At 50.4% G+C, this 16,766-nt stretch overlaps 2 protein-coding genes across 2 annotated transcripts in view; one reads left to right on the top strand and one right to left on the bottom strand.

The window, feature by feature from the left end:
- Positions 1-4,135, top strand: part of LOC307089035 (cadherin-6-like) — a gene marked incomplete at both ends in the record, with an annotated part of 48,365 nt that extends 44,230 nt beyond the window's left edge. Inside the window, 2 exons of the mRNA XM_079755119.1 lie at positions 1,018-1,269; positions 3,615-4,135. Coding sequence (XP_079611245.1) covers positions 1,018-1,269; positions 3,615-4,135 — 773 coding nt within the window. The remainder of the gene's footprint in view (positions 1-1,017; positions 1,270-3,614) is intronic.
- A 4,707-nt stretch (positions 4,136-8,842) lies between these two features.
- The window catches only part of drosha (drosha ribonuclease III), a 117,712-nt gene continuing 109,788 nt past the window's right edge, over positions 8,843-16,766 (bottom strand). The window contains 2 exon segments of the mRNA XM_079755040.1: positions 8,843-9,915; positions 16,613-16,702. Of these exon segments, the coding sequence (XP_079611166.1) occupies positions 9,785-9,915; positions 16,613-16,702 (221 nt within the window). The 3' untranslated portion in view covers positions 8,843-9,784.

The raw sequence follows: 16,766 nt of genomic DNA, 5'->3' as shown, positions 1-16,766 counted from the left end.
GCCCGGGGAAACCGAGGCCATGCTCCGCTGACACCTGTGTTTGTTAAGTTTGTTTACCGCCGTCCGGCTTCACGCATCAATGTGTTTTATTTTATGTCCGGTTTGAAATGAAATACACAAATGTTTGTTTGGTGTTTGGGCGCCACAGTCTTTGTAGATTTGTATAGAATAAATGAATAACATTGGTTGAAGAATGCCTTTGTTGGTTCATAGTGTTGTTGTTAAGGGTCGACTAGAGTGAAAAAATAAAAAGAATAAACAATTGAGTATTATCCTGAGCACGCAATTTTCAGATTGGTGAACCAATGAAACAATTGGTTAGTTAATAGCATTGATGAATGAAGAATGCCTTTCGTTAGTTAATAGTGTTGTTGTCAAGGATCAATTAAAGTTGAAAAAAATACAAAACAATTAAAATAAACGCTTTCACATCAAGGTTATAACGTTAAAAGCACCTCGAAAACGCCTTAAAAAAAACAGTGACCCTAAAAAAAACATCATCCTTAAAGATCTCTTATTATACTACGTTTCTGGTCTTAATTCCTTATTAATGGCTCCAATAGAGCAACCTGACACGAATCACAGCACAAAAAACGATGTCGATTTTCGGGAAACTCTTCCTCTAATCCGGGCACTTTCAGCGTTCTCTGTCACCACTCGGCTTCGTCCTTCTCCGCCCCCTCTCCTGCCAACCCCACTCCGTTGTGATTGGTTACCTTCCGGAAGAGCATGTTGCAGCATTACCATACATGGAATATCCGGATTGTTCTGCGTAGATAAATCCCGGAAATCTGACCAAGTGAACCGCGACCGGCGTCCCTAGCGTTTAGCGCTCCGCACAGCCCCCCCAGACGGTCAGCAGGGAACACGTCTAAATGCATGTACGTCGTTATTTGACACTTCGGTATGGTTAAACATGACTATAAATCATTACAACAACGTTTATGGGTCATAAAAGTCGAGAAAAGCATGACAGATGCCCTTTAACCCAACGGCCGCTGTCCGTCCCCGCTCCAGACAACACGGCGTGGATCCTGACGCGGCGGAACAGCTACCTCAGCCTACAGCGCAGCGTGTACCTGGTGCCCGTGGTGATCTCCGACGGCGAGTACCCCATGCTGAGCAGCACCAACACGCTGACCGTGCGCGTGTGCACGTGCGACCGCGACGGCAACATGCAGCTGTGCAACGCCGAGGCGCTGGCGGGGAGGGCAGGGCTCAGCACCGGCGCCCTGGTGGCCATCTTGCTCTGCTCCATCATCCTGCTGAGTGAGGAACCCATCCCCCTCTCTGTGCTCCTCTATGTGGCCTACCAGGGATCGTGGTTCTGTGCTCCTCTATGTTCCCTCACTGATCGTTGTTCTGTGCTCCTCTATGTTCCCTCAGTGATCGTGGTTCTGTGCTCCTCTATGTTCCCTCACTGTTCGTTGTTCTGTGCTCCTCTATGTTCCCTCAATAATCGTGGTTCTGTGTTCCTCTATGTTCCCTCAGTGATCGTGGTTCTGTGCTCCTCTATGTTCCCTCACTGATCGTTGTTCTGTGCTCCTCTATGTTCCCTCACTGATCGTTGTTCTGTGCTCCTCTATGTTCCCTCACTGATCGTTGTTCTGTGCTCCTCTATGTTCCCTCAGTGATCGTGGTTCTGTGCTCCTCTATGTTCCCTCACTGATCGTTGTTCTGTGCTCCTCTATGTTCCCTCCTTCTGACCCATCTTTCTCTCTGTGCTCCTCTATGTCGTTGGGCAGGGGTGGGCGGGGCTTACATTTACCTTTACATTGAGGGCTTTTGGCAGACGCTTTTATCCAAAGCGACTTACAATAAGTCCATTTGTCGGAAGAAAGAGAAACAGAAATATATCGCTGTCAGAACAGTAAGGATGTTCATAGAACCAAGTGCCAAACACTAACAATCGCTAGGTTAACCCATACAACAGATAGCTAGGATAAGATGCTACACAATGCCAAGTACTATTAAGTAAGTGCCAGGACGTACAACATACATTAAGTGCCTTGACTTGCCTTGGGGGGTATAGACCGAGTGTTTCCCCAACATGTTTCTCCAACTTTGGGTACGCATTAAGACACTGGTGGGACATTGCTAACTTAGAGGCTATCAACATTTGATAGCGCATTTGTGATGAAATTGGACGGTTTTAAAGGTTGCATTAAGGTCCTGTAAATACAAACAGCCGGCCGGTTTGGCAGCCGGCAGCGAGCCACTAATCGCTGAGTGCGCTGCAGTGCGCATATGTTCACTGGGAAACGGAAATCAGCGGCAGATGTTGATGGGGTTCAAACCAAGTGTGAGCCGGCAGAAGCACCAAAAACTGTTGAGAAGTCGGGTCGACCGCAACAAATGTCTGCTCAGAACGGGACGAGGAGGCCAAACGGGCTGGGGAACACGAGGGCATATTCAGAGAGACTGTTAATTAGGCCATTTAAGCGTACCTCGGAAGGTATCGTCATTTATTTATTTGTATTTAGAGTACTTTAAGTCAAACACATGGACTGACTTGAACACACTTCATCCCTTCAAAAACCTCTTGGTTAGACAAATATGTGTTGGAACAAGATGGTTTATTTGAAGGGTGCTCTGAAGCCCAGCAAGAAACTCCAAACGCTGTCTCCCCGCGTTCGCCGGGCCAGTCTGACAGACGGACAGAGCCCTCCGACGGCAGTGAACACTCTCTCAGATCAGTCCGTCCCAGCGGACGCAGGCTGGCTCTCAGAACCGCCGAGAAGGACACAGAGCACAGAGAAACGAGCACAACAAACTCCTTTGTTCAGCGGCGGGGTGTTTCTGAGCTTTTGTTTTGCTTGTTTCGTAATGCCGCTTTTCAAACAGCCGCTCCTCTCTCTCTGTGTTCCGCCCTCCGCCTTAGTTCCCTCACAGCAGTGACCGTGGTTCTGTTTGCCTACTTCTGCCTTCACAGTCATCATTGTTCTGTGCTCCTCTATGTGCCCTCAGTGATCGTGGTTCTGGTCCCTCCTTCTGAACCGTCTCTCTGACTCTGTGCTCCTCTACTCCCTATCCCAGTGTTCATGGTTCTGTTTCCTCCTTCTAAACTATATCTCTCTCTCTGTGCTCCTCTACTCGTCATTCCAGTGATCGTTGTTCTGTGCTCCTCAATGTGCCCTCACAGTAGTGATTGTGGTTCTGTTCCCTCCTTCTAGCACATCTCTCTCTCTGTGCTCCTCTACTCTCCCTCCCGGTGATCGTGGTTCTGTTCCCTCTTCCTAACCCATCTCTGACTCTGTGCTCCTCTACTCTCCCTCCCGGTGATCGTGGTTCTGTTCCCTCTTCCTAACCCATCTCTGACTCTGCGCTCCTCTACTCTCCCTCCCGGTGATCGTGGTTCTGTTCCCTCTTCCTAACCCATCTCTGACTCTGTGCTCCTCTACTCTCCCTCCCGGTGATCGTGGTTCTGTTCCCTCTTCCTAACCCATCTCTGACTCTGTGCTCCTCTACTCTCCCTCCCGGTGATCGTGGTTCTGTTCCCTCTTCCTAACCCATCTCTGACTCTGTGCTCCTCTACTCTCCCTCCCAGTGATCGTGGTTCTGTTCCCTCTTCCTAACCCATCTCTGACTCTGTGCTCCTCTACTCTCCCTCCCAGTGATCGTGGTTCTGTTCGCCGCCCTGCGGAGGCAGAGGAAGAAGGAGCCCCTGATCATCTCCAAGGAGGACGTGCGCGACAACGTGGTGAGCTACAACGACGAGGGCGGCGGCGAGGAGGACACGCAGGCCTTCGACATCGGCACGCTGCGCAACCCCGAGGCCATCGAGGAGAGCAAGCAGCGCCGGGACATCGCGCCCGAGCCCTTCTACCCGCCGGTTCGCCGGCCCGTGCCGCCGCCGCCGCCCGCCCGCGACCCCGGCCACGGCCACAACGGGGACGTCCGGGAGTTCATCAGCCAGCGGCTGCAGGACAACGACGGGGATCCCACGGCGCCGCCCTACGACTCGCTGGCCACCTACGCCTACGAGGGCAGCGGCTCGGTGGCCGAGTCCCTGAGCTCGCTGGAGTCGGTGACCACCGACGGCGACCAGGACTACAACTACCTGAGCGAGTGGGGGCCAAGGTTCAAGAAGCTGGCGGACATGTACGGCGCCGACGACAGCGACAGAGACTCTTAACGGCGGACGCTGAACCAGCGGCGCTGGGCGAGAGGAGGAGGGGGCCGGATAGGGGGAGAGGGGGGATGGTACGACCGAGGGGTTTGACGTTTTTGACGTTTGACGTACGCGGGAACGAACGCACTCTTACCTACGTGCCGAGATGGGCATCGTAGACTTTTTCTGGGTTGAGTGGCGGAGCGGATGAAGGGGAGGACGCAGGCAGCAGCCGCGGGCGCCACAGTCACGCTATTGGTCGTGGTCGGAATAGCCCCCGCCCCCCCCCTCCTCCTCCTCCTCACAAAACCTTGACCTTTCATTCCCGACCCCCCCTCGGTGGGCAGATGTAGACAGATGTGTGTCCTGTCGGTGTTAGTTATGTCCACAGCGGGCGAAATGGCCCCTCACAAAGACAGACTTTGTGGCCAGACATTTTTGTGTATAGGGGTGTAATGTGGAGCCCAAATATATCTATATTACCTGACAATATATTGTTTCTGTTGTTTTGATTTTTTGTTCCTCTCCGAGGCTGACTGTGACGGACGCACAGCAGGAAGGCGAAGCGTTTTCTTTTGTGAACCTCCAGATATGCCGATGTATCTTACAGTATTCCTGGGACGCTACGATGCTGCGAATTGTCTTATACCTTAGCTTGTGGTACTGACGGTAATACGAAACAATACGCTGTACAGTTACTCATCTTTTCAGTTTCCGTTTTCCCTCTTTCTACTCCGTTTTTCCTTGTTCTGAAGGATTCCCACCGTCCGAGCGAATCCTCTTCCGGCGCGGAGTTAGCCTCTTATCTCCACAGCGGGGCGACCTTCCAGATGTGCGTAACAGCCCGCTACTCAAACTAATTGGCTATCTGCGGCGTTCCCTGGGCGACAGTGTTGATGTCGACATCACACTGTTATTATTTTCCGTCGGGGCTTGACGATATTAAGTCAACGTGGTGATTAGGTTAGCTTCGTTCTCATTGCTCCGACCCCCACCCCCCCCACCCTTCCTGCTGTGGTCCGATGTGTACGTTGCGAGGGGGGGGGGGAGGGGGGGGGGGGGTGGCAACAAGATACTGTCAGAGGTCTGTTGCAGCCGGGAAACGGCTCTGTTGATAAGGGGCTAATGTCGCTAACGACGTACGTGAAGCTGTTGCCACACACGCTGTCCATCCCACTTATATATATAAACGTTTATATATATATATATATATATATATATATATATATATATATATATATATATATATATATATATATATATATATATTCACACATGTATCATTTCCGTCCGGACAGCTTCATGCATTCGCCGAAGCGAGGCGAGCTGAAATACCAAATTGTTTTTTTAAAGTAACTGAATGTCCTCGAACCCAATGCTAATTGCGACTTAATCGACGGCGGCTCTTGACCTATAGGAGATGAGGCTAAGGCGTGGCTGTGCCACGTGGTTAATGCTGCCCTGTCATTCGGCCCGGCCTCCAGAAAGGCCCTGCAAGGACTTTTTCAAAAGCAGTCACTTTCCTGGAATAAAGACTGCATTTCCCATGATGCCTCGTCTCCAAGATTTACTCCTGGACTACTTTTGAATCTTGTGGTGGATTGATGTTATTTTTGGAGAAGAACAATGAAATGTATTGACTGTTTGGCAATTTAACGTCATTGTGGCTGTGTGTTATGGCTTTTCAGGGGCTGACTTTTTGAAAGGGGGCAGGGGAAATGGATGATCCACTTGTTTTGTGGGGATTTCCGTGGTCATTTAACGGGCGCCATGTTGTTTAACTATGTAGACGGTTCTAGTGTCAACATGTCACCGTAGGGACTGTGTGTGTTATACTCCTTATAAGGCCTTCAAGGAAAACTTGGGACTGTGTTTGAGTGTTCTGCTAATCCTAATAACGTGGTACTACTTCCGAACCAAACAAATTGTACAGTGTCTTCAGTGCAGTAGTGAGACGATAATAAAGCCACATTATTTCAGTTGTCCATTGGGAACCACCGAGTTGGTAACTCCTTCAGAAATCCCACCAACAGGCCTCATCCTCATGGCTTAATATTTTTGTTTTACGCTGGAAACAAAAGCAATTTTTAATTAATTTGAGAAGAAAAAACTGCGGTACACAGATAATAGCAGGTATTATCTTGAATATTTGTGTGTTAAGCGTGGCGACAGTCCAGTTTTAATACATATGTTGTTTTGGACACACAGACCATGAACACCATATGACCTGTGAACACAAACGACCTTGCCTTAAATTAACATTTAAACACCGACATGGGGGCCCGCAGACAGGTGCCCTCTAACTGGTATATTGGAGCAACGACAACAGGGCTAGTCTGACATTACCGCCCTGAACACAAACTCAGCAGCAGCAAAAGCAGCAGCAGCAGTGATGTTTTGTATTATCTGTGTCACTGACACCTCAACAGGGTATTGTCATCACCGAGGCCTCCATGCGTTTCGTTTAAAACATCTGCAGCCAGCTTATGGGTTGTCATCGTTTGAAGTATTAGACTCATGGTTTAATCAGGGAGTCAGGCAACAGAAGAATAGATATGCAACAGAGCTGTCTCTCTTATCCATCATGGAGGGATAAAAGGGGTTTGACTAGAAGTATATTAAAGATGTGCTGGAAACTACCGCCTATAGCATCATAGAATAAATATGATTATTTGAGAGCTATATTTCTCAGAAAATAAATGTAAACCCCGAAGCACATATATTATAAACACGTCGAGGCTTGAAAGAAACAAAACACGTCGCCCACGGTGGACTAAAAGGTATTCAAAGTGTACCTTATCAGGAAACAGCTGGTCAGAATGTATAGACCAAGGCTATCTGATAGATCGTATGTCTTTAGATCTTGAGTCCATATGCAATCCCCCCCCCACACACACACACACACACACACACACACACACACACACACACACACACACACACACACACCCACCACCACCTCCAGAAGGCAGTGGACATGCTGCCCTGCTCACACCAGCGGTCGACAAGGCTCTGCCCAACAGAGTTCGATGGGAGAGACAAGCTTGAAATTGCTTTTTTCCCCTCCTCTATAAAGATGTTTAATAAGGAGCATATGACCTTTAGGTGGTGGGGGATAAGGTTTTTAATCCTGGAGGTCTGTCCTTAACCGCCTGAAGGTCAGCAGGACATTATACCGGACCGACGACCGAGATTGATGGGAAACGTCTTTTATTTGTACGTTTAACTAGTTGCTCCGTGTTTCTACGCGACATAAACCCCGAAAAGAAACCGAGAAGCAAAAAAAAACACATCAAACCATCCGTCTCCTAAACGGCAACATTCTCAATAAGTCAGGCCCATACCTCTGGTGATTTCTGTGGAAATGCAAGCAAACAGTTTTGAAAAACCTTGGAAATTAATGGAGGGAGGGAGGGTAGGAGGGGTTGGGTTCGAAACATCAGCAGGAAAATAGGGCCTCCTAAATAAGTTCTGCCCCACCCCTCTCCAGCTAAAGGCCAGGCTGGGAAGGGGCTGACATTTATCAGACATTTGGAACCGTAATAACAGAACACAAATGGCATAATTGCTGAGCCACTGCCTCCTCCCGCCCTCCTCCACACCCCCCACACACACACACACACACACAAACACACAAACAAATCCCGACATTGATTTCCGAAACATCGGGCACGCGGTAGATTAGACACTTTGGGCTGTAAGAGAACGAACGTTGAGAGCGAGATTCCGTCGATTCGACTGCCATGTTGTCTGCATTGTCATTGCTCATGTCTCTCTCGTTAAACTTCCCCTCCCCCTTTCACCTGTGATGTCGAAGTGACTATGAGAGATCTAAGAAACATCGGGTTTAAATACTAGCAAAACAAAGGAGAAGAAACCTGCCCGACAAAGTGCGACAGATATCGTTGTGCGCGTCCAACAAACTCACCATCATTTCTTTGCTTCGCTACGCTTTTTAGTTCTGTTCTTCCTTTTCAAACTGTCAATGTCAGCCAACTGCCATTTTATGAAGTACATGCTTGTGACTTTTCTTTCCATGTAAGCCGTGTTTCTCTACGTTTGCAGGGCCTCAAATGTGGAATATGGTGGGACAATGTAACGTATCGTACTAAAACATGCTTTCAAGCGGGTCACCTCGGAGGGATTTGGCTTGGTCTTTTTTTTTTTTTACTTTTATTTGACTGTGTAGACGCGACTGGGCCCCCAAGGCTTCCAGACGCTGAGGATTGTGTTTTTGGTGGCAATGTGGTTGAGCAGTTTGTTTGGCGACGTAGAAAATATGAAATATGAAGTGTGCCAGGTTGTGGTAGTTTAAGCCGGGGTCCGTACATCGTCCTGCTTTGTAAAACGTGATATTTTGTACTGAATATTTATATGACTCAACACGATTAAACATCTTAAAAAAATATACGTTTTTTTTTTATATTCATTTAATTTGGTAAAATCTTAATTCATATCTATCTTTTTCTGTATCGTTTCTGGCTACGAAGGGCAAGCGGCCAGTTATCAGCCCGGGTAATAGTGGCTAGGGGCTAGCACGCTAGGCTAATTCATTTTCAGACAAAAAGAAAAAAAAGGAAGATAGTTAGTGTTCTGCATAATGCTAATCCTCAATAAGACAAGTGGTTAAATAGCGAGTACTGGGGGCGACTGAACCCAGGAAACCATTAATTAGACAATCTATAATTACAATCAAAACCAATCAGATTTAGTAAGGGATTAGATCAAAAACAAAAACATGTATTATGGGATGAGTGGCAGATGCGAGACAGATTGAGATATTATTCTACAGATTTAGTATCATAATTGGCAATTTCTTTCTCTCTCCAATAATCACCAGGGCACTGATAATAAGAATGGCATTCGCAGCGCCGCATTTACAAAGAAAACTTTATTCGCAGCGTAACAAAAACGTTGACAGTTGGATAATTAGGGTATTTCTTTCAAAACAAACATTTACGTTTGGCAGAGGGACTTCTACATGTAAAAGCACACACGGTGACGATACAGCCGCGGAGGTAACACTTCGGTGAGACGACAGCGCACAACAAAACAAAAAACACAAAAAACGCGAAAGAACAAAAAAGGTACAAATCTAAACCAACTACGTTCCGACATTCCCACCAAACGAGAGTAGCGTGTTGGCGGCCACGTTGGCTCTCATGAGCTTCGCACACTCTCTCCCCTTCAAGTCAAATAAAAGGCGGTTCTCTCACCAGGGCACTTAAACCAACAACAAACCGGTCGGTGCGGGTCGCGGACCCAGGACCCCGTTTCCATGACAACCCCTCAACCCTCTGATTGTCCACCTGCGTCGTCTCCGCCGCTACGACATTTAGCCGGAAAAAACAGGGGTCAACCTCGCCTCTTCATCGTCATCATCATCATACCCAGACAGACCTCCTGCCCGCCGACCCGCCGGTTGCACCTGCAGATGTGCGCTGGGGGGGGAAGAGGTGACAGATGTCACGTTCCTGGACCTGGTCGACAAAGAGAGCGAGAAACAGAGAGAGCACGAGAGAATGATAGAGAGAGTGACAGAGAACGAGAGAGAGAGAGAGAGAGAGAGAGAGAGAGAGAGAGAGAGAGAGAACGAAAACAAGAGAGAAAGCAAGAGAGAGAACGAGAGAGAACAAGAGAGAGAGAGAGAGAGACTCTGTTGCGGCGCGGCTGTCACTTCCGGCTCTCGTCCACGTCGTCGCCGTCCTTCTCCTGGCGTTCCCGCTCCCGTCTCATTTCCTTCAGCTCCTGCCTGTACTTCCGCTCGATGAAGCGCTTCTGATGAGCCATCTGCGGGAAGTTATCTGGGCGGCGGGGCGGGCGAGGCAGGGACACAGGGAGGAGAGAGAGGTCGAGCGAGAAGGTAAGAGAGCGAGAGACAGACAAACAAAAGAGAGAGAGCGGGGGAGAATTGACAAGGTCAGTTTCCAACTGGGTGAAGACAGCAATTGAAATTCCACTGGGTACCGTCTGTGTGTGTGTGTGTGTGCATGCGTGTGTGTGTCTGTGTGCGCGTGTGCGTGCGTGCGTGCATGTGTGTGTACGTGTTTTGCTTCCTGAACATCAAGCTGTCACTTTGGTCCAATGAGGGAAAACATTGCGGGGGTTATTACCAATGCGCCCCCCCCAAACCCACCCCCCTCGTCGTCATATTTTCATTAACACTAACGGAGTAACATGACATCAGGCAGGCTTGGTTTGGCTCACCGGTGATGACAGGCCCCGCCCCCCACCGCCTGATAACATAATCACAAGCCAAACGTCTCGGAATCGGATCTACGTGATTCGGACGCCAGCTCGAGCCGAAAAACAACACGAGACTAACGGTGGCGTTGTCGTGGCGTTCATCGGCGTTCATCGGCCGGCGTGCGTAGGAGACTACCTGCCATGTGTCAAACCGCCAGAGCGATGCACTCGATCGGCCTGCCGATGATTGGGGGGGGGGAGGGAGGGGAGGAGGGGTTGGGGAGAGGAGGAAGAGGAGGGGAGGAGGGGAGGGAGGTGGAGGTAGAGTGGGGGAGAGGAGGGAGGGGAGCAGGGGGAGGGATCTCGCGACGGCCTTGAACCCGACAGGTCTTTATTTCCTGTTTGCCGGCGTTGATCATTGGGAGCCGCTCCGACAGAAGAATATTCCGGACCAACGATGAAATGATCCCCGCCCGCTGACCAAAGAAACGCGGAGAGAAAAGAACCCCTGTAAAAGCGGATGAAAGCGCAAAACATGATCCCGCTTTATGAATGAGCACGCTTTCTACCGCGGTTGGAAACGGACAAAGGGTGGTTTACGACAGAAATGGGTCTTGCGAACGATTAGGGACCACAGAGGCCTCCGATGTTTATAAAGGAAATTGAAATGTTTCACGAATCAATGGAATAAAGTGGACCAAAAAAGGAAGCGCAAAAACACTGCAGTAATCGCTGCGTTTCCACCGGCCCTCCAGGTCATTCACATTTAGGGGATTTTGCTGACGCTTTCATCCAAAAACGACGTACATCCATTCATTCACTCATCACACACCGACGGCGGAGCCAACCACACAAGGCGACAGCCAGCTCGTCAGGAGCAGTCAGGGGGGGGCGTCTCGCTCAGGGACACCTCGACACTCAGCTAGGAGGAGCCGGGGATCGAACCAGCAACCTTCTAGTTACCAGCAAACCCGCTCTACCTCCTGTGCCACGGTCGCTACCGTCGCCTACCGCCTGTTGCAGGTACCGACAAGGACGTCAAAATACATTCCAGCAATGGACTCTCGATCTCACCGATAAATAATGCGTACGGAGACACTGATACAAATCGGAGTGTACTTTGTATCACACATCTGATTTCAATAGGCTTTCGGCCGTCACATTCGTCCGCTCTGTGAGTGTGTCGCAGGCGAAGGCCTTGGTGTCTCTCTGCTCTTGAGTGATATATTCTTTTCGTGATGAAACTGAGGCTTTTTCTGGAAGGACATCACACAAGTCTGAATCCTGCATTATAGGCTCACGTGCAACCGTTTACAGCCCGCCCAGAGACAGAAAACAAACAAAAAGAAACCTCAAGAGAGCCGGGCTGGTTAATCGGAAGAATTCACACACACGCATGGGAACGCACACACACAAACACACACACCCAAACCACACAATGAAACACAAGGATACTTAGATTTGCTTACTAATGATTAAGCAACAATTTTCAGCAAGAGAGCCAGAAAGAGAGCCAGAGAGAGAGAGAGAGAGAGAAAGAGAGACAGAGAGCCAGAGAGTGAGCCAGAGAGAGAGAGCGAGAGAGCGAGAGAGCGAGAGAGAGAGAGAGAGAGAGAGGGAGCCAGAGAGAGCCAGAGAGAATGAGAGAGAGACAATGCAGGTATTGCGGTTAAATATGGAAATCACCGGCACTTTTCTCCCTGGGAGGTGACTAGAGAAAATAATGCAGTCTCTGGGCCGCTTGCATTGTTTAACATGCAGCGGGGGATCGGACGACACAAGAACAGCACTGAGCAGAGGAAGCACATCGCTTTCCATTTATACCCAAGTCTCAGAGAGAGAGAGAGAGAGAGAGAGAGAGGGAGAGAATGAGAGAGAGAGAGAGAGAGAGAGAGAGAGAGAGAGAGAAAGAGAGAGCGAGAGCGAGAGAGAGAGAGAGAGAGGGAGAGAACGAGAGAGAGAATGAGAGAGAGAGAATGAGAGAGAGAGAACGAGAGAGAGAGAGAGAGAGAGAGAGAGAGAGAGAGAGAGAGAGAGAGAGAGAGAGAGAGAGAGAGAGGACGGACAGAGGATGCTGTGTTCGGCATCGCAAAAACATATAGTGGATTCCCCGACGCACAACGCTGCATAGAAAAGCTCAGAAATCCCCCCCATCCCAATCCACTCACCCCCTCCCCCCCCCTGCATGCCCAGCATACTGATTACCCCCCGCCCAACCCCACACCCCACTTCCACTCCCAGCAACGGCGCTCACACATTTAACTCAGCCCGTCTTTTGTGTTTACGCACAATGTAGTAATTCCTTTCAGAGTGTATTTGGCGTTGTGTTGTGTGTGTGTGTGTGTGTGTGTGTGTGTGTGTGTGTGTGTGTGTGTGTGTGTGTGCGTGTATGTGTGTGTGCGTGCGTGCGGGGGGTGAGATTTTACACTCTGGGTGTAGCCAGGGGGAGTTTGATCACAGGACAAAGGCCCTGGTATAACCGGCTCGTCAGTACGGCTGGTTTACCGCACCGAGTCTGGCTCCAGGTTAAGCGACGCCTGAGTTTAGAGCCACATTGTCAGCCACATTGTACTGTACTTTGGGAACGCGGCACACGGCATCTTCGCCTCTGTCTCACCTGATGCTTTCACCCGGAGAGAGGAGAGGAAGAGGGAGAGGAAGAGAGAGAGTGAGAATGGAGCGACTATCTCACTCTCTCGCATCGTTCAGAGCTCACTCTCCGTCTTACCCAATACTTTCAAGGGAGGGGGTTAAGTTGGAGTAATAGAGAACGAGAGAGAGAGAGAGAGAGAGAGAGAGCGAGAGAGAGAGAGAGAGAGAGAGAGGGGTATAGAGAGAGAGAGAGAGAGAGAGAGAGAGAGAGAGAGAGAGATATAGAGAGAGAGGGGGGTATAGAGAGAGAGAGAGAGAGAGAGAGAGAGAGAGAGAGTGAAAGAGAGAAAGAGAGAGAGAGAGATAGAGAGAGAGCGAGAATGGAGAGTCTACCTCTCGCATCGTTCAGGGTTCACTCTTCATTTCGGGGGGAGGTGTGTGGGGTGTGTGTTGGGGAGGTAGGTGGGGAGGATGAGGACGGAGTGGATCAGCGGCCGACGGCTGATAAACGCTGAGGCCGTCTCAGATGTCTGACGCTGCCTGCAAATCCCTCGCCGTAACCCCTGACGACGCAGCCTCAGGGAGGGGGGGGTAAAACTCCACGTCCAAACAAAACTCAAGCCCCTCTCTCTCTCTCTCTCTCTCTCTCGGAGCCCCAATGACTCTCCCACCTGGCTGTCTCTCTCTCTCCATCGCTCTCTCTCTCTCTCGCCCGCCCGTTCGCTCTCTCTCGCCCCCAATTTGTTTGCCCTCATGTTCTGCCCTAGTCTGGGCTGTGGTTAACATTTAATACGGCCCTGACAGATACAGCCAAGAGACTGTCAGCAACCAGGAGCCTCGCATAATGAAGACTGAGCAGAACCAGCCGTGCACCACACACACATGCACCCACACACACGCCGAAACGCACAGAAACACACACACACACATACAGCTAGATGTACATGTCGACAGACAGTTACATGCATGCAGACACACACACGCACACACACACACACACACGGGTCCATTTACATGTCGACAGACATACTTACATGCATGCACACACACACACACACACACACACACACACACACACACACACACACACACACACACACACACACACACACCGAAACACAAACACACAGAGATAGATGTACATGTCGACAGACAGTTACATGCATGCAGATACAAACACACACACAAAAACGAAATGCACACAGAAACACACACACGCCGAAACGCACAGAAACACACACACACACGTACATGTCGACACACACACACACACACACACAATCCGCCCACTGCCTCTCCAGCCCGGAGACACACACTTCTCTCAGTAATGAGGGCTGAGGTGTCCGACCCAACGCGGCCGTGATGCCGTCTCCCATCTCTCCTGCGGGAGCCCAGGCATCAGTCAGGAGGAGTGAGGCCCAGCAACGCAAACCAAGGAGGGGGAAGGAGAGGGAGAGGGAGAGGGAGAGGGAGAGGGGGGGAGACAGACAGAGAGAAAGGGCTGGATCCTGCTCAAAGTGGCCCCTGGTACGGGAGAAGGCCCTCTCTAATAAAACATGGAGATGCACCTCGTTGGGCGAACGTTTCCCACCGTGAGACGGGCGACCGCCCCGTCGGGGGGTGTCAGACTCGTCGGGAGGGGAGAGATGAGAGGAGGGGGGAGAAGAAGAAGAAGAAGAAGAAGAAAAGGCCGAAGACAGCAAGGTGACGGCGGTGAGAGAGCCAAGACGGCAGCGGAGAGAGGGCCAACAAAGACAATCAATGATGAATCACATGACACAGGGGCTAATGTCCTTGATTAGTCTTGCTGTGGAGGCAAACCAAGCGCCCCCTTTGGCAGGCGAGGGTGGGGCAGGGGGGGGCTTCAGCAGGAGTTACCATGGCAGCTGAGTCCTGGTTCCGCTCCCAGTACTAAAGGTTGCCGTCAGGAGGGCCAGCAGATACTTGTTGTGAGGAGGACCAGTACTGCTCTTCTCCTTTATTTGCTGGAGACGGACCAAGGCCGGGCGAAGCACAATGGGGCATCGGTGGGGCATGAGAGCATGTATCGATTTGTTCTGCAGAAGCGGGGCACTGAGCGGCGAGCACTTTTCTGCTCTTCTCGTTTGCATCGCGAGCTGAAGTGTTTTGGGTTGGGACCCGAGTGCCGTTTCTTTCTTTCCGGGGGGGGGGATGGGAGGTAGTGTCTGCTTTGTGTTCTAAAATGGGTTTCCAGCAGTTCCCGGAAGAAAGGCATGTTGCGGACATTAGTCCTGTCCAGTTGAGGGCAGGACTAGTGGTTGGGATGGGGTCGACTCCCTGCCCCGGAAGGTACCTGGTTCAATTCCCCAACGTGTTGCAATCGTTTTGGATAAAAGCTGCTGAGTGAATCAGTAGTAAAGGGATCTGTGTTCAGGTGCTGTGGGCTGGCTCCAGGTGGTCTGACAAATGCAGGTGAGCGTAGATAGTTAATTGCTGCTTGAAAGACAGCATTTGATGCTCACTATGCAATCCCCGGGTGGATAATTGAAACAATTCAACGGTACATTAAGAGCAGCACAGGCAAACTCCAGCGTTTCTCCGGTGGTTTATGAATCACCAAACAAACGACGACTTCATCAGTGTCATAAAGTTTGGAGAGTCCAGCACTGGTGGTCGAGGGGTCGGGGTGGTGAGGTTGGCGGGGGGGGTAGTTGCCATTCCGAGTCGGAGGTAATCCAAAGTCAAGTGAAGCCACAGGGATGTAAAATAATAAAAAAAAGAGAGGGATAGAGGGACGTGGTTGGCACCGGAGGAGGAAGGGAAGGAGAGAGGGAGAGAGAGAGAGAACGAGAGAGCGACAGAGAGGACAAGATAGACTATTTTTTAAATTAACTGACCTTTTAAAAAGGCATCACTAATCTAGTCACACGAAACGGCAATTTATGAGAGGGGAAATGTTCATTTACTAGCAATGAGCATCTATCAATCACCCTGGCAGGGGTACACATCGGAGGGAGCACAGAACGGAGAGACGGGGGAGAGGGGAAGACACGCTCCATCCAACTACGCCCTCGCTCTCCCAGGGGGAGAGAGAGAGAGAGAAGAGAGAGAGAGAGAGAGAGAGAGAGAGAGAGAGAGAGAGAGAGCGAGAGAGCGAGGGAGAGAGGGAGAGAGAGAGAGATAACGACAGAGTGTGACAGAGATAACAACAAAGTGAGTGAGAAAGAGAGAGATAGCGAGAGAGCGAAAGAGGGACAGAGCGAGAGATAACGACAGAGTGAGATAAAGAGATAACAAAAGAGTGAGAGAGAGAGAGAGCAAGAGAGAGATAGAGAGACAACGACAGAGTGTGATGAAGAGAATAAGAGAGAGCAACAGAAACGGAGACACGAGCGCCGAAGTCGCCAGGGAGAGGCACGGGGGGAGTCAGACGACGGCTCGGCAAAATAATAAGTTCCTAAAGCACTAATGTTTCATAAAAACGAATAACTTGGCCACACAAACAGAATCAATCACCGGCCGCCTGGGGGCTCATTTACGGCCGGGATGAAATAAAGCTCCGACCCGGCCAGCCCCTGCCTTCCTGGGCCTCCATTTTGGCAAAACCATTTGTGTCCACCGCTGGCTAATTAGTCGGCGCTCCCGAACGGATTGTACTTTTTGATTTATCGCAGGGATTGGAGCGGCGGAGGCCGGCCCGCTGGAGCGAGTCCTAAAGAAGGTATCCAGTTTGCTCCGGCGGACGCGCGTCTCCGTGTTTACCCAACGGCAGCAGCGCGTTTGTGTTATTGACGGCGCACAGTCGCACGCGAACGCCGCTGCCAGTGGACGTGTGGTCCATGAGGCCGCCGCCTGTCGCGCACGCGCACAGAAACGCGGGCACACACAAACACGCACGCACACGCCCAAGCACAAA

This window comes from Pollachius pollachius (assembly GCF_949987615.1).
Source record: "Pollachius pollachius genome assembly, chromosome: 17".
Classification (NCBI taxonomy): domain Eukaryota; kingdom Metazoa; phylum Chordata; class Actinopteri; order Gadiformes; family Gadidae; genus Pollachius; species Pollachius pollachius.
This window is presented reverse-complemented; position numbering and strand designations above follow the sequence as displayed.